The following is a 22875-nucleotide window of genomic DNA, read 5'->3' on the forward strand; positions in this document are numbered from 1 at the left end:
TCTTCTGTAGAGGTATGACATTGATGGTAGTGAAAAGAGAGAGGGCCGAAAGAAATTGAAAGTGGCACAGCCTATACATGACGTAGCGTCGATGTGTCTGGGCCTTCCATTCCAATGTTGCCTCATCGTGGGAAATTTAAGAAATTAACCTCTCGCACATACTTCCACTTCTCGCGGCGTTTGAGATTGGAGCTGACATTTTGATTATGAAACTGGAAAAACTCGCGCCTGAATTTCGCGGCTTAGAAACTCCTTTTCCAATGATTCTTTTTTTTTCTTCCTTCCTTTTAAAAAAATTGAAATATTTATATCTATTCATCGTATTTCCCTCTATTGAGCATGATTTTCCTCATTTTTGATTCTAAAAAATTAAGCATTTTGAAAAGCCCATGACAATTTTGCACATGATCTGGTTCTTTTTTTTTCTTTTCCCCTTGGTTTCACCATTGATATTAATTGTTTACAGATCCTATGAAGTACCTGTGAATGGCGTCGTCGAACGGTATTGCGGGAGTTTTCTTATTAAAAGAAATTGAAAATTTTTAGACAACTTTAAAACTATGTGAATCCGATAGAGAGTGACATCAATAAAAATGTCATCTCTTATATGTTATAAATTTTTCTCCAATCAAACAAGTTAACCAGAATCAACCTAACTTCATTTTATCTTGCCTAAATTCCTCTCGTTTTATTTTATTGACAGAAAATTTTAAAAAAATATGTTGTCTTAAAACTGTTTGTAAAGTTCCCCCGTTATGAGATATGCATTCACAGATTAGAGCGTTACTTAGTGTTTTCTTAAATGAAATGAAATACGAGAGGAAATTAGGGGACGTCAGACAAAGTTAGGCCAACTATGTCGAATCCGTCGAATTTGAGTCAGCTATCTTATAATGACTAGGAGATTGTAACACTCACTCTGACTATATTTATTTAAAGCTGTAAAAGGTTACAAAAACAATTTAGGTCATTGCAGGTCAATAGGTCATTTAGTCATTACACCGTGGGGATAAATAGATTTAAAAAAAGGAAGATGAAAAACGTCACAAAATTAATTTGAGGATCAAGTAAAGGAATATTCAAATAAAATGCTCTCAAACTTTGTTATTTTTTGATCCACTGACCATGATTTTTATTTTATAAAATTTATTATCAGCCTAATTACAAATTCACAATAAATAAGTCGAGTCTGACAATAAATTAAGGGTGACTCTTTTGATAGATTGACCATAAGTGAGAAATGGATGGAGAGATCAAAAGAGGGTAAAAGTATGAACAGAGAGGAGAAAGTTAATCATTGTGTACCAATCAAAACCATTTGAAACCTAAAATTGGCCGGTAATGCAATAAACTTCTTTGAGGAAGATTTATCGCTCTAATTATCTTGCCGAACTGCATGTTAATGTGCCACTGCGCCTGTGCGCTTATTTTACGCTCCACAATTAAATGAATAAATTGTTGCACCAAAGAAAGTTTGCCTGTGTGAAAAATTAACTGCCTTGACGGAAGAGAGAAAATTCAGGCATTGCCAAATTTTCTTCGATAAAACACGAATTCCCCGGTAAACTTATGAATATTTTTCTTCCAATTTTTCAGAGAATATTCTTTGTATTTTGATCTAAAGTCCCAGAAAATTTCAAGGAAAAATATTCATAATTTTCCTCATAAATAAACATTTTATCAAAGGAAATTTGGCAACTCTCGAATGTTCATACGGCGTTCTTCCTTGGCACGGCAGCATGGAAAAGCGCTCGTTGCATTGGTGCATATATCGACGGTGTAAGTCCGCAATCACGTATCTCGTTTGCCGTGTTTGAAGATCTCTGCTCTTATTTTATTTTCTTAAAGGAGAATAACGCGACATCATTCCTCGAAGTTTTCGCAGAGTTTTCTTGGTTTAGGGAAGAAAAATCACAGCAGTTTTTAGGAATTACCATTGAGTAGTTTTCCAATTAAAAAATGAAGTATGACGGGAAATCTGCCACGTCGCAAACCGAGATACGTGGTTGCGAACCCACACCGTCGATATTTAAAATTATGTATACTTACTGGTTATTAACAAACCCCTGTGCCTTCAAAATTGATAATGCGAGATTGAGTTCTTCTGAATTTTAGTGGTTATGTGCTGTGAGGGTCTCGTTTAAGTTATAATTTGTCGAATCATATACTCGTCATTCTGGCAGAGGATAATGTTTACCCTGTCAAAACAGGGCCTTTTTATGCCCCCTCTTGAAATTCCGTTCAAATATGTTCCGAACAAAACCTTATATGATGAGAAAATCCTCCAGTGACAATTTTAGCTTGGGTTCAAAGCTCATTTTGGCAATGCGCAACATTATTCTTTGACAATGCAACTTTCGCGATAACAGTGCACTACCATACTAACCTGATATTAGTGATATTGTCCATCCAAATGACTTTTTTGTGCTGTACACTAACCAAAGTTTGTGAAAACAGGGTTAGTGCTGGACACGAACCTAATTCGTGTACTGTACTAAGCAAGTTAGCGTGCAGCTACACGAACCAGTTAATGCCCTGTGCGAACCACAATAACTCAGTTTATGCGCTACAATAACATGATTGGTGCCCTACACGAACTTTTAGTTGGAGCAGTACACTAACTCTAAAAATTACCTTTTTTTTACTATTGTACAGAATTTTCGTTTCTCCTCATATTTTAGGTGTTTTATGTGATGCCGTGAGGAAATTATTTAAAACTAAGTTACATACATCTTACTACAGAAGATGCCAAAAATAAGCTATTTTTTTTTTTTCATTACAATTCGTGTGTAACGTAAAGAAATTGAATTACTATTCCCCTTCGGGAGAGGCGACAGAATTGGAACTGTGCTGGTACTGAGTGCAGTTTTTACCGTATTCTAAGACTTGACTGTAATAAAACCCGGTGCCGTTATTGTAACTTCCGCTTATTGTCTCATTGCGGCATGGTTTCAGATTGGCGAAATAACTCGGCGGTGCGAATACTGGTGGTTTGGGTAACTGGAACTGGAAAAGGTTCGAGACCCATTCGTAGATGCTTGGGAAGATCCTGTCTCGATCCTCCTCCTTGAGGTAAGGTTTCCTGGTTGGTTTCGGTTTCTCACAAGTTCTACTGATGCTGCAAACGGCTTGCTCAAAGAGACTAGATATATAACGTTGCTTGATGTAAATCTCAGTAACGGCACCTGAGAAAAGGTAAAATCAGGAAACCTTGAAAACGTTAACCCTTTGACGCTTATGGGAGAGAATCCTTGTATTCTTGCAACCACACTAAGACCCTATGTTAAAGAATTCTCGTCTTGGAACTTCAAAAAGCTTCATTTTTGGTGTAATTTTTTTTCTTTTTTTTAAAAAAAAAAATGGGTGCTAGTAATTTACTTTTGGTGACTGACCTTCACTCCTACGCACTTTTGGATAAAGCACACAAAATTTCACGCTATTTAATGGTAGCGGTAGTGTAGTTTTCTCAAAATTGATAGTTGAAATTTCTGCGAGTCGAGTTCTTTCACTCAACGTTGCTCATTTTCTTCGAGGAACTTACGAATCCGCCTACATTGAAAATAGCTGAGCACTTCTCTAATATATTAGAGCTTTTCCGCGTGTTTTACTTTTCTAGCCGTTCGTTAAAGTCTCTGAGTAAATTATTATATGGATCACATTTAGCGAAAAGGAACCATTACGCGATTACGGTGTTTTCAAAATGGTGCAACTTATTTTCTTTTAAACATACTCAATATATGTACAGTATTAAAATTGACACAGTTATTTCCCTTTAAAATGGACAATTTTTTGGTGGGAAGCAAGTTGCTGCTCTGGGACATCACCAAAAAAAGTATAAAGAAGCAACGCTTTTACAACACTGTAATCGCGCTGGTTCCTTTTTGGTAAATGCTATCCAAATAATAATTTACTCAGAGACTTTAACGAACGGCTAGAAAAGTAAAACACGCGGAAAACATTCGGCCTATTTTAATGCTAAGGGGTGCACCCCCTAGCCCCCAGAGGCAATAAGTCTCACAAAAGCCCTCGAGGCCCACAGGGCGAGGCTTTCCCTCTTATTTTTCTACTCTTGCGGTAAAGTCTAAAAAAAAGGCTCCTCTCTAGATGCAAAGAGATTTGAAACCAGAAACAAGAGACCATCCACTAGTATCTTGGCCATGGTGGAAGCTTTTTACTTTCGGGACTTCAGCATTCTACTGTTGACTTACGTACATTGTTGGTATTCAACAACGTGTTGGCAGTTTCGTTTTGCAAACAAGCCGAAGTTTGGGAAACTTGTTTAGCTCATGACGGCTCCCGAAGCTCATCATCCACCATGTGGGTAGGTCAACAGCCGAAATGGAGAATTTGCACGCAACTTTTTAATTACTTCATCTGAAAGTGCTTAGAGAGCTGATTTCACAGTATTTTTATGTTTTTTTTTCTGATGTGGGAAATAGTATAAAAACAGATTTAAAAATGAGAAAATGCACCGCCTAGTGACTTCATCTGGCGGCATTTCCCATTTAAACACGTGTATTTTAACAGATTAGATCATTTTGTCATATCTTCTCCAATAATTGTTCAATTCATGAACGGGGTATCCTCGTTCCGTTCATTCAGTAGTTTCTACTCAAACACGAAATTCATCAAATTTCAGACACCTGCAAATTCTCTATTATAACTGTTGCTCCCTTATAATTGGACTGAGTTAAGCAGAAAGGAACCAACCCACATCTTGGAAAAAATTGAGTTATGAGTGGTTTTGAACTCAACCACTGCTCTACTATCTATCGCCAAAAATTCAAAGTTTTTGTTGGAGCAAATATTGCAGAAATTGAACTTGAAGTTTATCTTTTACATTGAGTCTTATGCAGGAGCTAAACTTTAAACCTCTTTTTCTCGGTTCGATCCCGATGTGGCTTGGTTCCTTTCTGTTTAACTCCGTCCAATTGTCCATAAGGAATTGTTGGATCCCCGAAAGTAAAAGCTTCCACCTGTCGCCAAGAGGCCAGTCGGAGGGTCTCTTGGCTCTGCGGAGGTCTTACCGTTGAACATCTGCATGACGGGAGTAACGATCTCGAGGGGTAGGTCGACGGGGTTGCCCTTGAAGAAGTGGTTGATCTCGAGGAGGTAGGGCGTCTGGTCGTCGGCGACGTAAGTGGTCCAGTCGAGTTTGACCTCGGGCGGACGCTGCGCCTGCGCGTCGCACGCCTCGACTGCGCCTGCGCCGAGGCTGCATTCCAGATGCGCGATCAGCGTCTCCTGCTTCCGCCGCACCGCCTCCATCGCTTCCTTCAGCCCGCGCACCAGGTTCTTCGGCACGCGCATGAGCTTTCGGGTGTCGCCGGGGCTGGGGCGCGGGTCCTCGCCGAAGATCGGGAGCGGGAACGCCGGGAGTTTGGACGTCGTCACGGCCGATTTCACCTGACCCGGATCCCCACCACCACCACTCACCCGCTCACCCCCTGCCCCTGCCCCTGCCCCAGGCCGTGACACTGGCAATGCCAATGGCAGTGAAGATGACTCTGCACCGGCAGCATCTGCAATCAACAGTTTTGGCTCAGTATCAGTAGAGGACCTTGAAGGGGCAGATACACCTGCGAACTAGACGCGCGTCTTGAGCGGCGAGTAGGCCTTCGGCCGTGTTCGGCAATCTTCGTGGCAAATCAGGTCGCAACTCGCCACTCGTAACTTAGTCCAGGCGCCTAGTAAGTCTACCTGGAATTTTGGGTACACAGCGATTTTTTTGGCATACTTTATGTTTTTTGGGTCGCTGAATCCGACTCTGAAGTTTCCCACCGCGTATCTGGTGAGCATTTTCCGCCATTTTGAAAAAATGGCCTAAAAAGGCCTTTTTTGCGGTGTTTTTTATATAGCGGCTACGCATGAGAAAAACTCCCGGATTTAGTTAATGTTTTGAATAGCTGACATAACTTGGAAGAAAATGGTATATAAATAGGCTAGGTTTGCTCAAAAATTGAGGAAGCTCGGAACTTCGGAACGCTTCGGAACTTGTCTGACCGCGGCGAGCCGGATCGCGCGTTGACGGGTGCGCCGCGAAAACGTGAATGGGCGCGATGTTCACGATGCTGTATCTTCCTCAATTTTTAAGCAAGCCTAGCATATGTATACAACATTTCCTTCCAAATTTTGTCAGCTATTCAAAACATTAGCTAAATCCAGGATTTTTTCTCATGCGTAGCCGCTACATAATAAAACCGCAAAAAAAGGCCTTTTTAGGCCATTTTTTTCAAAATGGCGGAAAATGCTCACCAGATACGCGGTAGGAAACTTCAGGTTCGGATTCAGCGACCCAAAAAACATAAAGTAAGCCAAAAAAAATCGCTGTGTACCCAAAATTCCAGGTAGCCTCATTTTTAACTACAAGGCGCCTGGACTAACTCGCTCAAAGTAAGATCGGATCCTACTTATCGGGTCAAGACGCGCGTGTAGCGCGCAGGTGTATCTGGCCCTTAATAGGGAGAGTATGGACATTGAGCCCCATGGAGGGGCCAGAGACAAGAGACCCTCCACTCGTATCTTGGCTATGGTGGAAGCGTTTACTATCGGGACTTCAACATTAAACTGTTGACTTACCTACATGATTGATATTTAACAACGTGTTGACAGATTCGTTTTGCAAACAAGCCGAAGTTTGGGAAACTTGTTTTGCTCATGACGTCACCCGAAGCTCATCATCCACCATGTAGGTAGGTCAACAGCCGAAAAAAGAGTGGTGACTGTTGCTTTCTTATAATTGTCCATGAGGAATTGTTGAATCGCCGAAAGTAAAAGCTTACAGCTGTCGCCCAAAGGCCAGTGTAGGGTCTCTTGTCTCTGGTATGGCCACTGAGCCCCATGGAGGGGCTCAGGACCCAAAAATGGCGGTGCCTTGTATTGGTTTTTGAGGATAGGAGGGAGGTCATTGCCTTTTGACGGACACAACAAAATTAAAGGAGAGGCTCTGGGGATTTTTCATCAGCAGAGAGAGTCCTTCACAGAGGGGTTTTTAAAAAGCAGGAACCGCAGAATTCAAAATTATGAAGGATATGGTTAAATACGTGAAAAGGGTTTATTAGTGTCAGCGGTTTGCAAAGAAAATGAGTTCAAGTAGAATTTGTTTACCGAGCAGATTCCCCAACTTGTTACTAATCAATCCTCATCAGGCATGAAGTATTGTTGACATTTGGAAATAACTTTCACATCATGGGCAGGGCCGGATTTAGGGGGTGGCCACATGGGCCGCGGCCCATGGCGGCAAATTAAGGGGTCGGCAAAGTTTGCAATTTTTTTTTAAATGCAGGTATTAAAAAACTCGGATTCAGAAAAAAAATTACAAACGAGAAAATGCAATAAAATCTCTCATTTCCTGAGAGTATAGTAATTTCTAATATTGTCTTCTTTCCGTGGTACAAGAGATGGCACTTTCAATTAGTCGAGCTAAAAGAGAAACCAAACACGCAAATTGGTCTGCAGCCGGATTGTTGAAACTTTAACTGGCTATGTCGGCACGATAAAGCGAGATATAGCCCTATCTACGCCGTGTAATATATCGATTTTCGATTCTTGTCGTGCCGACATAAAATGCAATAATCGGGCTGCTGGAACGGCGCGGCGCAGAGAGCAATAATGACGAGGACTTGAGATGAAAAGGAGAGGCCATCGGCGCGGCGGTCAGCATGGAACACATATTAGCGCCTACAGGGCTGCGTGAATACTTCACGCATTGCGTCTAATATAGTGTGGTTAGCAGCAGCGGTCGACGTGAAACACATAGCGCCTACAAGACTGTCGGAATACTTCACGCGTTCCGTCAAATACAGTGCGGTCAGCGCGGCGCGGCGGCGGAAGTTAAAATTACTACACCACATTTATGTTTGTTCTTTCATGATTTTCTCGTTCATTTATCATAAATGGAAGACCTTGTCCACACAGAGATACGTTTACGGACTTCAACTCTCGCGCAAAGTTCCGTGAACTTTTGCTAGTAATGTTGACAGGGCTTTCGCAAAAAATGTGTCCAACACGAGTAAACGCGTTTTATGCACCCCTGTCCTCCGGCACGTTCACTTGATGGTTATTGTTGATGTTTCAAAAATAATGAGAAGGGGGTGACAAAATACAGGCGGCCCATGGGCGGCAAGTAGGCCAGCCCTGATCATGGGAAACCGAAACCTCTTAAATACTCCTTATTTTGTTTAACAAGACCAAGTTTCTCCGATTAAATTTCGACTACGCCGCCACTGCTATTTATTATTAAACTCAGATTAACCACTTATGGAGGGTACCAATAACTGTGGTAGTCATCACTTATTCGATACCTCGCCAAACTCCGGAAAAGGAGACAAAGAAAGAAGAGGAGTCACAAAAAGAGTAGGAAACGCCAGAGGACGGATGATGAAAAATAAAATGAAAGGGGATTAAAGAAAGGGGGGAGAGAGACACGTAGAAAACCGGAGTTAGCCGATGAATAATGCATGTCGGCAAAACGTTTTAGGTAAGTAGGTAGAATTAACACACTCAGCACTGACAGGTTACAATGATTAGAGCAATTACAGATGAAGACGTTTCTGCTCAGCGCGCCTCGTCCATGCCAATGAAATGAACTCGAAATTATGAATGGAAGCGAGTCATCGAGTGTGGTACTACGCTGTCGTGCGAAGGAAAAACGCCGTATGAACCTTCAGGCGTTGCCAAATTTCCTTCGATAAAACGCGAATTCCCTGGTAAATTTTCGAATATTTTTCTTCCAATTTTTCAGATAATGTTGTTCGCAATTTCACCTACAGCTCCTGAAAATTTCAAGGAAAAATATTCATAATTTTCCTCAAAAATAAACATTTTATCGAAGGAAATTTGGCAACTCTCGAATGTTCATACGGCGTTTTTCCCTAGCACGGCAGTACGCTGCTGCGCCGTGGAGAAACGCCGTGAGAGCAATCAAATGTTGCCGAATTTCCCCTTATAAAATATGATTCTAGTGGAAGAGTTATGCCTATTTTCTCTTGATATTTTCAGTTACGCTTGATTAAATAGTTATGAGGTAAATATTCCAAAAAAATAACAGAAAAAAAAAATGCGTAACCCTGTCAATTCGAACTTGCACCAGAGGAAATTTGGCACCGTCGATGTACGCATACGGGGTTTTACCTTAGCAGAGGCAGTGCGCGACTGCGTCTTCGCCGCTCGAGGAGAAACGCGTTTTACGCTGGAAGAGAGCTTTTAATCTCGGCTCAATTAGTTTTTTTATGACCTCAGTGGGCAGCATCATCTACAAATTAAATTCTGCCCGAGAAAAATTGCTACTTTAGCAATTAAGCATCTTTTAATAATTGCAAGTTTCTGGAATCTTGATCTGTGAATGAGTCTCTTCCTTTCGTTTTATGTCCATTATATTATTCACTCGGTCATGAGTTAAGATTGAATGAACAATTTTCCTTGTTATTTCGTGGCTGCCTCGTCAAAATATAACGAGCCTTGATTGTGGACAAGTAAAAACACGCACCTACAGTTCATAAACGCGCTAGTAGTGTTGCAAAAGACAAAAAAAGAAAGGAGTAAAAACAACAGGTTCAAAAATTACTCGGCATAATAGGTATAAGTTAAGAATATGCTTAAATAATAAAATACAGCGAAGAAAACATCTGAAGTTTGAAATTTTGATGACAGAATTTCTGGACCATGGACAGGTCAAGGTCAAGAGATTTTAGCATCACTTGACCAATAAATAAAAAAAGTAATTTTCAAAACAGAAGAGACCAACACAGCTGCAGATACTGGAACCAAACCTCGAATGCAATATCATTTACGTAAGTATATATTGGTACGGAGAATATCTATTATTTTGAACTTGGGTGGGAGTAGGTCGTCTTTGAAGGAAAGGATCATTCTTAAAGAGACCGCTGTATTATTTGCATTAACTCTTTGACTCACTGTATAGGCGAGAATTTTCGTCCCCGCGTATAATCGCACTAAGATCCTACGGATAAGAATTCTCGTCTTGGAAGTCAAAAATCTTTATATTTTTGATATCGTTCATTCTAAAAAAAAAAAAAAAAAAAAAAAAAAAAAAAAAAAAAATTAGAACTGGTAATTGACTTTTGGAGACTGTTGCTCACTCTTACTTATTTTAAGATAAGGCGCACAAAATTTAAAGCTGCTCGGTTGAATAATGAGCGAATAAAGGTAAATAAACTGAAAACAGTCATTATTTCATTATTTTCCATTCCTAACCTAGGCTAGGGGAGCACGGCGCACAGTGGCTTGAGTCAGTAGGAGAGGTCGGACAAAATTTGGAAACTTTAAACGCTTATAACTCCGTTCATACGAAACTTTGAGCTTCTGAGAGTGGTTCCAATGGTTTTTTTTTTCGTGAGATTTACTTCTCGAAACACCCCGAAATGTGACGAAATCAACATCAAAATTTGCAGTTTTAGTCAATAGTTTAATGTCCGACCTCTCTGATTCACTGGGTCCACCGTGCGGCGTAAAAATGTTTACCTTCAGTAGGGGAGCCATCAATGAAGCAAACGACCATAAGCAAGATCACACCACGAAGCATCACGTGACACTGACCAAGATCACCTAAAAAAAGGAACAAACTTCAGACAAAAAGTGTAACATTTCCAACGACAACCATCGCCCGCATAGAAGCTGAACGAAAATACGACAGATTCGGGCGAAATAATATTTCGTCGCAAATAACCGAGAGATGAGGTGTGATGTCGATAATGAAATGAGGAGTATTCTGTCTGCGAAAATCGCCTGAGGCCATCATCAGATCGCCAAAACTGCCGTGCCGTGCTAAGGAAAAACGCCGTATGAACCTTCAGGCGTTGCAAGATTTCCTTCGATAAAACGTGAATTTCCTGGTAAACTTATGAATATTTTCTTTCCAATTTTTTAGATAATTTTGCTCGTAATTCCCTCTAAAGTTCCATCAAAAATTAACATTTTATCGAAGGAAAGTTGGTAACTCTGGAAGTTCATACGGCGTTCTTTCTTAGCACGGTAGAAAACGAGGAATGAGCCACAATTATTGAATGAAACTCGTATTCGCATTGCGACGTCGTATAGTTTCCACTTGATTTTTAAGCGCTCAGCCGATAGGCGGCTTTTTGATTTCGACCTGCCACTAGAGCTCTAGTATACTAGTGCGCTCAAGCATAGAATAATAAGGCTACGCCTATAGAAAGGACACTCTCGCAGATTTCGTGACGAAGAAGAAGATAGCCTTACTTGAATTTGCATTCACAGGATGTAAAATTAACTGCGGAGGCAGTGAAGGCAGCATCTTGGGATCACCAGACACATTTTTGACATCCTAGATGCTAAAACAGCATATTATTTTTTTCGGTGTATTCGTCATTACTGCTCTTTGCGCCGCGCCGTTTCAGGCCGAATTCCGTGTTCGGTTTCTCTTTTAGTCTTAACTCGACTAATTAAAGGTGCTGTCTATTGTTTCCCAGAAAGACGACAAAATTAGAGATATACTTTCGGGAAATGAGAGATTTTGTCAACTTTTCTCGTTTGTATTTTTTGTTCTGAATCCGATTTTCCTTCATAGCTACATTTTAAAAAAATGTAAAATTTGCCGCTCCCTAAATTTGCCGCCATGGGCCGCGGCCCATGTGGCCACCCCCTAAATTTAACCCTGCCGATTATATTTGGCAATAGATAATGTGGTTTGGTTCCTTTCTGCTAAACGCGGTCCAAATAGCACGCTTCATAATTCTCATACAACCGCACCAGTAGTATGGGCATTCTTTACGGAGGAGCGGTGTACAAATTGCGGGAGCAGGAAGAAGGGGTTAAGAAGGGCATATAGACGTAGGTTTTATCAACAGATTAAACGAAGTTTCTGGTTTCAATAAAGGAATTTATGCTACACTCGCATACTTTGCAACAAAAGAAATATGGTAAAATCACTCAAAGCTTTGAAGGCTACCTAATATTGCATAAAACAGCATTTACTTCATGCCTTCATTTTGAGGGGGATACCACCAAAGATATTGCGTCCAGCAATTATAGCTTTGGAAGAAATGTGAGACTTGCCAGGAAATGAAATTCGAAGACCTGTTTCTTAGAAAAAAGGCAATATTCCGTTTCACTTTTAATCACTATTGGTTGTAAATTTTCTCTAACTTTGAAAATTCTTTGTCCGAAATATTTTAATTTTAACTTTTATTTCTGATCATAATTTTTTTCAGTTTTGATAAATTAAAAATAGACCTGTATAATACCGGTATTATTTCGATTTTTTAAGGGAATTTTTTACTAACAGTCAACGTATCTTGTTTGTGATGTTTAAAAATCTCCGCTCCCATTTTATTTTTTTGGAGGAGAACAAATCAATATCATTCCTTGAAGTTTACTCAGAGTGTTCTTAGCTTAGAGAAGAAAAATCGCGAAAGTTGTAAGAATTAATGTCGAGTGGTTTTTCATTTAAACAATTAAGTATGACAGGAAGTCTGCAACGTTGCAAACCGAGATAAGTGGTTTGGTATTTCACCGTCGATATTTTACGGGCAACGTCCGGCAGAGAAAGTCTTTACAGAAATAAATGAAAAGTCTAATACCTACACTCATCACTTCCAATTCGCCCGTGGATGAGGTGCTGCAATGCAGTTTACTTTTATGTGTTATATTCATCGGTAAATTCTCTATCTGGCTATGATAGTTTATCATCGAGGGTCATAGATAAAGTCGAGACCAAGATTTTAAAAATCGGATCGGGCCTTTATAAAACAGCGCAAGGTCTAATTTTTCTTTTCATGATTTGATTTCTTTTTCATGCTCTCTTCCTCCTCTCCACCTCTTTTTATAGAGGTGTAAACCAATGCACGATTGACGTAGAGGCCAAGGTTTGATAAGCTCTGTTACCGATTATGACTCAAAATTCTTGATATTCATATCCGCGTGGACGTAAAATTTCAATATTTCATTCAAATATTTTACCCGCACACTGCGTGAAAATTAACACAGGGTCAGTGCAAACCATCAGTTGACTTCCATTTTTCTCGGTTTTTCCGTTATACTTTGCACCGAAATCAACGCTGACTTTGGAATGATTAGTGTCAGTTCTTATTATGTTAATGAATGGTAAATCATATTTCTCAGTATGTTCACGCTGTTTTTTTAAAATGGCCAGCTGCGAAATTATACGCCATTCCGTTTGCGGCTTTGGTGCCTCTCCGCCTCCCCGGGGAACTGTGGCCCCCCTTATTTCAGTAAAACCGTTTCCTTCATCTCAAATTCTGCCCTTACTATTGATATTACTTCAACCCAAATGAGGATGGGACTATGTGTTTTTAATGGCACTTTCCATTATAGAACTTAAAATTAGGATCCTAAATTTAGCAGATGGGATTTAGGAGTTTTAACGATTTTGGCCACTTTCAAGGCGATCCTTCCCCCCCCCCCCCCCAATAGTACAGTTGATTTCATTTCAAATCATAAAAATCATGGCAATACTCAAAAAGAAATGAGAAAGTGCATCATTTATGTTATACTAGTTTTTCCTAGGACCAACAAATTACGGAATAATTTCCTTCAAAATTGAGAACATGTAAACAAATCAACATCATTTATTTTGCTGAACTTAGGGGGCAATTATCTCGCAATCTGCTGGTCGCAAGAAAATAATGATATGAAATAAAAGCTATTCCTAAATTATTTTCGATCGGTTTGATTAGTTTTAGATCAAATTAAGTTTACCAAAATTTTGGGTGGAAAAATCCTATAGAATCGCCAGAAACTGATAAAAAAAAAAAATCCCTAGTCCCCTCCAAAAGTTAGGAACATAATTTCAAGCCTTAAGTTGAAAATTGCGCTGAAAAAACATAAAACCATCTTAGTGTGGATATGTGTTGTGTGACCCTACATCATTCTAGCTGTATTTATATAGAGTTTTCCACACACCCCTTAATATCAGAGGCGGATCCAGCAATTTGGCAACACCGAATTTCCTCCATTTAAACCTATGCTAAATAATCGATTCTTGTCGGAGCACCTGGCCCCTCCAAGAATCGATACATTTCCATAAGTTTAAATGGAGGAAATTCGGTGTTGCCAAATTGCTGGATCCGCCAATGCTTAATATGTGCACAACTGCACACAATACCACCATTCTTATTAGTAATAGAAAACTTCTTGGGATTCGCTCGACGGGTTTTCCCGTGGGCTGCCCGTGGCCTTGACAATGATCTCTCCGACGAAGTTGAGATCGTGCCTCCCTAGTCGTGCTCTTCCCATCAAAGCGTAAAACACCACTCGCAAAAGCACAATAAACGAAATGGTGAGTCAGCTGGGTAGCTAGTCGACGCCTCCCAGAGGCTGACCACTGCCTGTGATGTATCGCGACTTGTAGACTGATTCGGGTGTGATAAATCGGCGATTAGCTAATGCGATTTTAATCCCCGCCGGGATTCTCAAACTTCTGATAAGACCGAGTCTTCTTACGTTCACTTATTGTTCTCTCCATAATTTCCTTACGCAATTTCGTTTTTTACACGCTTTACTGTCCAGAAATCCGAGTGATTGAGAATATGTAATGTCACTCGATACCGCAACAAGTCGCTTCAAAATGGTGTCGTTTTCGTTGCTTCAAGTTTTTGCCCTGATTATTGCGGTCTGCGCAGGAGCTGACGGTAAGCTACCTACCTATCACGATGCTCCTTCATTTTTCTCCTTCCCACAGAGACCAATCGGAGACAGTCTGAGAATGTTTGTCATGTGTGATAGCTCTTTTATCGCAGAAAAGGATTGAATTTTTGATGTGAAGAACTTCCGTGTGGTCTCTTAGGGCTTCGAATTATCGAACTGAGGTAATCCTATCGCACTCACTTACGTTTTTTAGAAGGGGTGGAGGATTAAGTGAGTATTAGTTAAATGCGAAAGACGCGTTTCTCAATTGCAACATTTCAAAACCATTGAAGGAGTTTTATTTTATAGAGGACAAACTGATCAAAATGTTACCGTGCAATTCTTTTTTTTTTTTTTTTTTTTTTTTTTTTTTTTTTTTTTTTTACCAGAGGGACTGCCTCTAAGCGCTTTGCGCCTAAAACGTTATGCGTTGTGCGTTACACTTATGCTTTTATTTTATAGAGTATGATATAGAATATGGCTGAAATCCATGGAAGTGGCGATAGAAACTAGTGGTTAATTTTCCCTTAAGGGAAGTGAAACATCAGCGGAAACTTAACAACTTCGCAATCCATAATAAGCTTTTTCCGACTTAAGCCACCTGTGTGCAAATTTTGAATATATTTTCCGGGGAAATCGTGAGGTGGCGAGTAGGTTTTACATCCTACTTAAACACAATTTCTATAATAGCCTCCTCAAAAAAAGACCAAAATGAACACTGGAAACTTTTTTTTTTTTTTTTTTTTTGAATGAAATGCTTTTATTAGTAGAAAATACATAGCGGTACACTATTGAGTGATCCTAATAAAAGCGTGCTGGAATTCGCAACGAGCATATCGGCTGGAGAAAGAGATGGGGTACAGCTGGACTTACAGTAATTTTATGAGAGCTAAATGTAATTAACACAAAGTACAGAGAGAAGGCAGAATATAGGCTGATAGATATTAACTGATAAACTAAGGACAAATAACTGGTCTTACAATAAATTAAAGAGCAGTTAAATTTAAGTTACATAAATAAAGAGAGGGCGGATACTGGAAACTTCTAAAGGGAGTGTTTTCACCTCTATCCACTCAATGCAAATATTATGTAGGTAGTTATTTATCGTCGAGTTATTTAAGCCGTTTCATCTCTTGCAGATTTTGATTCCAGCCAACAACCGTCAATCTCAGCTAAATCATCCATTAATTTAGCCAAATCAGGTAAACTTTCATTCCTTCTAAACATATTAGTAGTAACTATCAAAACAATATAGCATTTTCAGGCCTCCATTTTATTATTAATGATCAGTGTGAAATAATAATTGATTATGAGTATACTTGTCTCAAAGAGCGATCTTTTCGATTGATATAAGACTTTTTCCCTGTAAATATATGACGTTTTACAACTTTGACTCCACCAGGTGACAGACCTCTAAAGTCACAAAAGTTACAAAGTAGTTGCGTCAAAGTATCTGCAGTAATTTTTCAATGTTTAATCCAAATTGGTCGAAATGATTGAGGTGAAGAATTTTTTTGTAATTTGGTAGCTAACACATCAATGGCTAAAGTGGGGCCTGCTGGTTTTTTCTTCAAATTAAAATAAAATGAAGCGGAAAGTTTTCGAAAGCAAACCAATATACGAATTTTTCTCGTCTCACCATGGCTATTTTTGATTTCTCTCCCAGGTGCTCCTCAAGGATCATGGCAAGCAGGCGCCTACAACGGAAACTACTACGCCCCTCCCAGACCACCTAACTATCCTCATATGCCATACAATTCACTCAATAATTTATACACTTACACAAGTTACTTGCAGCAATACATAGCTCAACTTCAGGCAATCATCCAACGGCAAATTGAAGCTCAAAGGCAATCTGTGGCAAACTATGTCTCGAGGTGGGTATCTATTGATTGATTGATTGAATCACAACCTTGTTCCTTAATACTGCTGTGCTAAGCAAGAACGCCGTAAATTCCGGACAAGACCGATTTGCGCCATGGCCGCGGCCCATGGCGGAAATTTAGGGGCGGCAAATGTTGCAATTTTTTCAAATGTAGGTATAAACAAAAAAAATCGGATTCAGGAAAAAAATTACAAACGAGACAAGGCGACAAAATCTCTCATTTCCTGAGAGTTAAAGTATAGTAATTTCTAATTTGTTCGTCTTTCGGTGATACAAGAGACAGCGCCTTTCATTAGTCTAGTTGAGAGAGAGACCAAACACGCAATCTGGCCTGGAGCGGAACGGCGCAGAGGGCAATGATGACGAGGACTTGAGATGAAAAGGAGAAGCCCTCGGCGCGCCAGTCAGCATGAAACACATATTAGCGCCTGCAAGACTCCATGAATACTTCACGCATTCCGTCAAACGTAGTGCGGTCAGCAGCGGGCGGCGTGAAAAGCATAGCGCCTACAAGACTGCATGAATACTTCACGCATTGCGTCAAAAACAGTGCGGTCAGCAGCGGTCGGTGTGAAACGCATAGCGCCTACAAGACTGTAGGGATACTTCACGCATTGCGCCAAACACAGTGCGGTTGGAGCGGTGGCGGAAATTAAAATTATTAAACCACATTCATGTTTATTCTTTCATAATTTTTTCGTTCATTTCTTATTAACGAAAGGCCTTGTCCACACAGAGATAGGTTTACGGAACTTAACTTATGCGCAAAGTTCCGGAAACTTTTGCTAGTGTTGACAGAGCTTTCACAAAAAATGTGCCCAACACGAGTAAACGTGTCTGATGCACCCCTCCTCCTCCGGCACGTTCACTTGACGGTTTGTATCGATGTTTCAAAACGAATGAGAAGGGGCGGCAAAATACAGGCGGCCCATGGGCGGCAAGTGGGTAAATCCGGCCCTGGTATGGTTTTGGCAAAACACCGAAAATTATTAAATATGTTCGTTAAAAATTCAGAGGGTGGACATGGTTTTTCATTCTGTTCCTTCCTCCCATTTGTGTATAAAATTTTAGTGTTCTGCCAATTGAGGGTCTTGGAGGACAAGCGCATGAGAGCAGTTTTTGAAAAAATTAGTCATAATGCATATTCTGTCATAAACGTAGCAGATAAAACTCAGTAGGAGAGGGGAGTGGAGGAGATCAGAGAGGTCGCTGCCCGTAAAAATGCAGCAAGAGGTTTTTTACACGCCTACGTGTTATCTAATAGTGACAAACATCATAGTGCTTGCCACTTTCAATTGAGAGGCTTGTAGGACAAGGCGCATAAGTGCAGTTTTTGAAAAAATTGAGATATTAATACTTTCAAGTAATTCTAGTCTTAATGCGTATTCTGCACAAAATATTCGCTCCCGAGTACCAATTTTTAAGCATCAAAAAGTGAGAATAAACTTCCTTTCTGCCATGAAGCTCTACGTGATTTTGAAACTTTAAACACGCATTTCTTAAAATAGCCAAAACTGCATTCATGCGCCTTGTCCTCCAAGACCCTCAATGGAGATGTTGCATGCGTGAGGAATTTGCAATTTGACTGTTGATTCTTACGTAAAAGTTCGTGAGAAACAGGATGGTGCCACTGGTTTTCTCTGAAATCAACTCCCAAGCTCAAAAAAAGCTCTCAAGTTGAGACAAAAATGGAGGGGATATCCCACGCTATCCTGAGAGTCCACCTCTACATCAAGACAAACTCTCCATGCAAAGATAGGGAGCAAATACATTGACAGGGCTGCCACTTTATTTGGGGACTCCAAAACTGAAAACACGGCATCACTTCTAATGTATTTGCTCCCTATTTTTGCATGGAGAGTTTGTCTTGATGTAGATGTGGACTCTCAGGATAGCGTGGGACATCCCCTCCATTTTGGCCTCAACTTGAGAGCTTTTTTTGAGCTTGGGAGTTGATTTCAGAGAAAATCAGTGGCACCATCGTGTTTCTCGCGAACTTTTACGTAAGAATCAACAGTCAAATCGCAAATCCCTCACACATGCAACATCTCCATTGTGGGCTATAATTTGGAAGCTATTGGAGTGCAAAGTACTTTTCACTTGGACGCGGCCCACGCGACGGCAGACCTTTTTTCATTTCGCGATTTTATGTGCCAATTCCTTGCGCCAGTCGGAAGAGCCACCGCGAGCCCAGGAGGTGTTGTCGGAAACATTAAGTCAATGGGCAATTTAAAAACCGTTGTAGTTAATGAGGTGCTTCGGCTCTTTGCGAGGCATTTCGTGAGACGCCGCGGCGAGGCGTGAACGATCGTATCGATATTCCTCCACTTGAGGCTACGGTAAAGAATCGATTATTGAGGTGTTCGTTGCGGACAGCCTGTTTATCGATCCTTGTCCATAGGTTTAAATGGCAGATCAATCGATATATCGCAAAGCACGGCACAGCATTGCCTCAGGCAGGCGGCGCCGGAGAGGCTTTCCGAGAAGGAGGGGTCATTAGCGAGGAGGGGTGAAAATAAACAAAGCTGTGGCCTCCTTTTTGAAATCCTTTTACTAAGATTTGATATTTTAATAAGTATTCATTTCCCGATAATTAAAGATTATAAGTAGCGTTACTGTGCCGCCCTTGCTACTCCTTCGGTTGGAAACGGTGTCAGTCTTTAGTCAGTCCTCTTAAAGCTACGTGTCGACAGCTACGCTGCCGTGCTTAGGAAACACGCCGTATAAGCCTTGAGACGTTGCTAAGTTTCCTTCGATAAAAACTGAATTTACTGGGAAAACTGTGAATATTTTTCTCCAAAATTTTCAGGGCATTCTGTACGCAATTTAATCTAAAATATCTGAATATTTCAAAGAAAAATTTGCATGAATGTCGTCAAAAATATATGTTTGTGAAGATAAATTTGGCAATTCTCGAATGTTCATACGGCGTTCTTCCTTAGCACGGCAGTACATGACCCACTTGGAAGCTCCATGTCAATGGAGGATCTTCTGGATTCAGACGAACTCCTGAAATTCGCTGCATTTAATTATAATTCGAAGGCTCTGTGCGTGCAGCTCGAGGTACACTTTTTGTCCATTTGAAGGAAATTGAGAATAAAGGTAAACTTCTGCAGAGAGCTTGTCTTGATATAAAGAAGGACTCTCAGGGTAGCATGGGGTATCCTCTCCACTACGAACTCAACTTTGGGAACTTTTTTTGAACTTTGGAGTTGATTTTAGTGAAAACCAGTGGCACTATCGTGTTTCTCGCGAAATTTTACGAAGGCATCTGCACTTAAATCGCAAATTCCTGACAGATGCACTCACTAGATGTAGTCACGACACGGTAGACATGTGAAATTAATCAGGGAAGAGGACTCAAAAGGCCTCCAAATTTTCTTAAGTCATTTTTTGTATTCTTTGACGCCAACGCACATTCTCACCAACCAGACCTATGAGCCAAAACGATTTCTATACGTGCAGCAAAATATTCTTTGGCGTCATCATATTAATGCTGTAATCACCATTGACAAAATATGTGGCAGAGGAATGAAAACAGAACCTCGCTGGGTAGGCACATTAAAACTCAATTCACATTTTGCTCTTTCTTGCACTCGTTAGTTTTCTATCGGTCCGCACGGCGCACAGTGGATCGAGTCAATAGGAGAGGTCGGACAAAATTTAGAAACTTCAAACGCTTATAACTCCATTCATAAAAAACTTTGAGGCTCTAAAAGTGGTTCCATTGGTTTTCTCGTGAAATTTGTCTTCTAAAACCACCCCTTGAAATTTAAAATGTGACGAAATAAACATCAATATTTGCGGTTTTAGTCAAAAATTTCATGTCCGACCTGTAAGATTGACTCGTTCCACCGTGCGGCGCGTAATACTTTTCAGATCTGCGCATTTCAGAAAGAAAGTTGCAGATCCCATAATTGAGTGAGGGGTGTGGACGGGAGAGGAAGATACCCATTTAAGCTGATGGAAATTGAAGAAAGCGCCGCAATTCAATCCCGCGAGATATTTGAAAGGTGGAAAATAAATCAGTGTAAATGTGGGATTTCTGAGTTGTTCCAGCGTGGCAAAAGATTTGTCCCGAGCCACTCGGCCAAAGCAGAAAAAAGTATCGTTAAATATCTGTTTCGCCAGCTGAGGCAATGATCATGGATTTACTTGTCGAGGTGAAACAATTGAGAAGTTTCTCTGACAGAAATCGAAAGTTAAAGTGTACTCGTGAACTGTGCTACAGGAGAAGAAACTTAGGCAGGCATCATAGCGACTGCGGGCTGATTATTGAAATTGATAGAGAACAACAACCAAATCAATCCAATTGATTGGATTGATTCCAAACAAGCGAGCAACTAGCCCTGCTTATGAGTCACGAGGCGGTTAGTGTCTGAAGACAAAACGCCTTCGTCTCCGCGTGTATGCAACACGGACATCCATGGAGCTCGAATAGTTGCATCCAGGCGTTATAATTAAATTCTTTCAGTATCCGTTGCACGCGACACCGACGAAATCGACATTGTCAATCTTCCGAGAAATGCATACTTCAAATGTATTACAATGTTGCCGACCCTTAAAAACGCGAAAAATTAGGTATGCGGGCAAGATATGTACGGTAGAGTTTCCTTTTAGCTACTCAAATGATTCCCTTCGAAACACTAATGTTGACGATTAAAGCGAAATTTTTAAAGAATAATCCTGATCAATCTTACGGGAATTGTAACATAGATGATGACCATCTGTCTTTCGACGAAATGAAATACGCGACAGGAAAGTAACACCCCAAGCGCACAAGCTTATGTGATTCTGTGTAGGTAATGGCAAAACTACAGTACCTACAAAGAGTCTGGTAAATATATAAGTGAACATTATTTCATTTTCTGCTCTTTCCCTCTTGGAATGTGGGCTGCGACTAGTACGGTGTTAAAATACTACGAATTAGAATGATTCCAAATCATACATTTTGTATGATTATGGTTGAGATTGTTGGATGTTGAGGTTATATGGATCTCTGAAGTTTTCTGATCACGTATCCGAAAACTTGAGGTCGAGCCGCGGAAGTTGGGTCAGACATCGAGCCACTCCGGTAGTTCGGTATTTATCGAAGTACTTCAGATGTCTGACCCGAATTTCGGCAGCTCGACCTCAAGTTTTTAGATACGTGATCCGAAAACTTCAGAGATCCATATGACCTAAACTTCGGGTCCCACGCACGAGTTTTTTTTCTCCGTGCACACTCAGTATAAATGGATTCTGAGTTTAACATTTTTTCAACAGTGCGTTCGTTCTCTTTTCAGCTCGGTGGCACCTCTGACGGGCGGAGTTCAGGGCGCCATGGCCGGCGGCTTCGTGGGGCCGAACGGAGGGGGCCATGGGGAGGCGAGTCTCCTCCCTTACCCGACCAACGCCCAGGGGGGCCCCATCCCCTCGGGCCCCGGGCCGCAACACCCCGGCGCGCCCAACTATCACGCTGTGTTCTCCTCCGCCTCCAGCAGCTCCAGCGACGTCAACGGAGAACACAAACAAGAACACTCGGCCACTTTCGGCGTTAACAATAATGGCCAAGTCACAACGTACACGGCACACAGTCCCTGACCCGTGGTGTGATCATAAACGTAGCAGATAAAACTCAGCGGAGAAGGGGAGGGGGAGGAGATTAGAGAGGTCGCTGCCCGTAAAAATGCAGCAAGTGGTTTTTTACACGCCTACCTGTTATCTAATATTGACAAACTTCATACTGTATGTTACTTTCAATTGATTCCCCTCACGTGAGAAACTGATACCTGCAAAAATCGTACAAATCGGATATCTTGATGGTAACCAAAGAAATGAAATGAAAAGAAATGGTGGGTAAGCAGTCATGAATAGTTTCGGCAAATCACCGAAAATGTTTAATATGCTTGTTATAAACTTTAGAGGGTAGACATGGTTTTTCATTCTCACCTTTTTTTATAAGATTTTATTGTGCTGCCAATTGAGGGGCTTGGAGGACAGGCGCATAAGTGCAGTTTTTGAAAAATTGAGATATTAATACTTTCAAGCAAATCTAGTCTTACTTAATGCATATTCTTTACAAAATATTCGATTCCAAATTCCAATTTTTAAGCATTAGAAAGTTAGTTTGAACTTTCTTTCCGCCACAAGGATCCATGTAATTTCGAAATTTCAAGCATGTACTTCTCGAAATAGCAAACTATGCGCCTTGTCCTCCAAGCCTTTCAATTATTTATTTACTCCTGTATGTATTATTTTATTGAGCTGAGGGGGAGAGTATAAAGAGAGAAGTAGGCTCACGATATCCTTCCCTAAACGTGTAAAACTTTCGTATTTAATTTTGCTAACACTCACTTTAAAGTAAAAACTTTTATAAAATATTT

The 22875-nt window shown here is 40.6% G+C and overlaps 2 protein-coding genes across 2 annotated transcripts; one reads left to right on the forward strand and one right to left on the reverse strand.

Annotated features, from left to right (window-relative positions):
- Nucleotides 1-1159: 1159 nt before the first annotated feature.
- On the reverse strand, nucleotides 1160-5453 carry LOC109040715 (uncharacterized). The gene is made up of 2 exons (XM_019056723.2): nucleotides 5028-5453; nucleotides 1160-3185 (listed from the first exon to the last, which is right to left on the reverse strand). Exons 1-2 carry the CDS (start codon nucleotides 5308-5310, stop codon nucleotides 2812-2814), a joined length of 657 nt encoding a protein of 218 aa, XP_018912268.2. The 5' UTR covers nucleotides 5311-5453; the 3' UTR covers nucleotides 1160-2811.
- An 8774-nt stretch (nucleotides 5454-14227) lies between these two features.
- On the forward strand, nucleotides 14228-22874 carry LOC109040863 (uncharacterized). Its single transcript, XM_019056951.2, has 4 exons — nucleotides 14228-14630; nucleotides 15765-15827; nucleotides 16292-16502; nucleotides 21796-22874. The coding sequence occupies exons 1-4, from the start codon at nucleotides 14534-14536 to the stop codon at nucleotides 22091-22093; spliced, it is 669 nt and encodes a 222-aa protein (XP_018912496.2). The 5' UTR covers nucleotides 14228-14533; the 3' UTR covers nucleotides 22094-22874.
- Nucleotide 22875: the final 1 nt, after the last annotated feature.

The sequence above is a fragment of the Bemisia tabaci genome, chromosome 5 (assembly GCF_918797505.1).
Source record: "Bemisia tabaci chromosome 5, PGI_BMITA_v3".
Lineage (NCBI taxonomy): Eukaryota > Metazoa > Arthropoda > Insecta > Hemiptera > Aleyrodidae > Bemisia > Bemisia tabaci.

Bases quoted from the DNA above. Each gene is read 5' to 3' on its own strand.
- LOC109040715 (XM_019056723.2), bottom strand. From the start codon at position 5,310: ATGCGCGTGCCGAAGAACCTGGTGCGCGGGCTGAAGGAAGCGATGGAG. The intron at 3,186-5,027 runs GTAAGACCTCCG...ACCTTTTCTCAG, and splicing joins CGTCATGCAGATGTTCAACG to GTGCCGTTACTGAGATTTAC.
- LOC109040863 (XM_019056951.2), top strand. From the start codon at position 14,534: ATGTCACTCGATACCGCAACAAGTCGCTTCAAAATGGTGTCGTTTTCG. The intron at 14,631-15,764 runs GTAAGCTACCTA...CATCTCTTGCAG, and splicing joins GGTCTGCGCAGGAGCTGACG to ATTTTGATTCCAGCCAACAA. The intron at 15,828-16,291 runs GTAAACTTTCAT...TTTCTCTCCCAG, and splicing joins CATTAATTTAGCCAAATCAG to GTGCTCCTCAAGGATCATGG.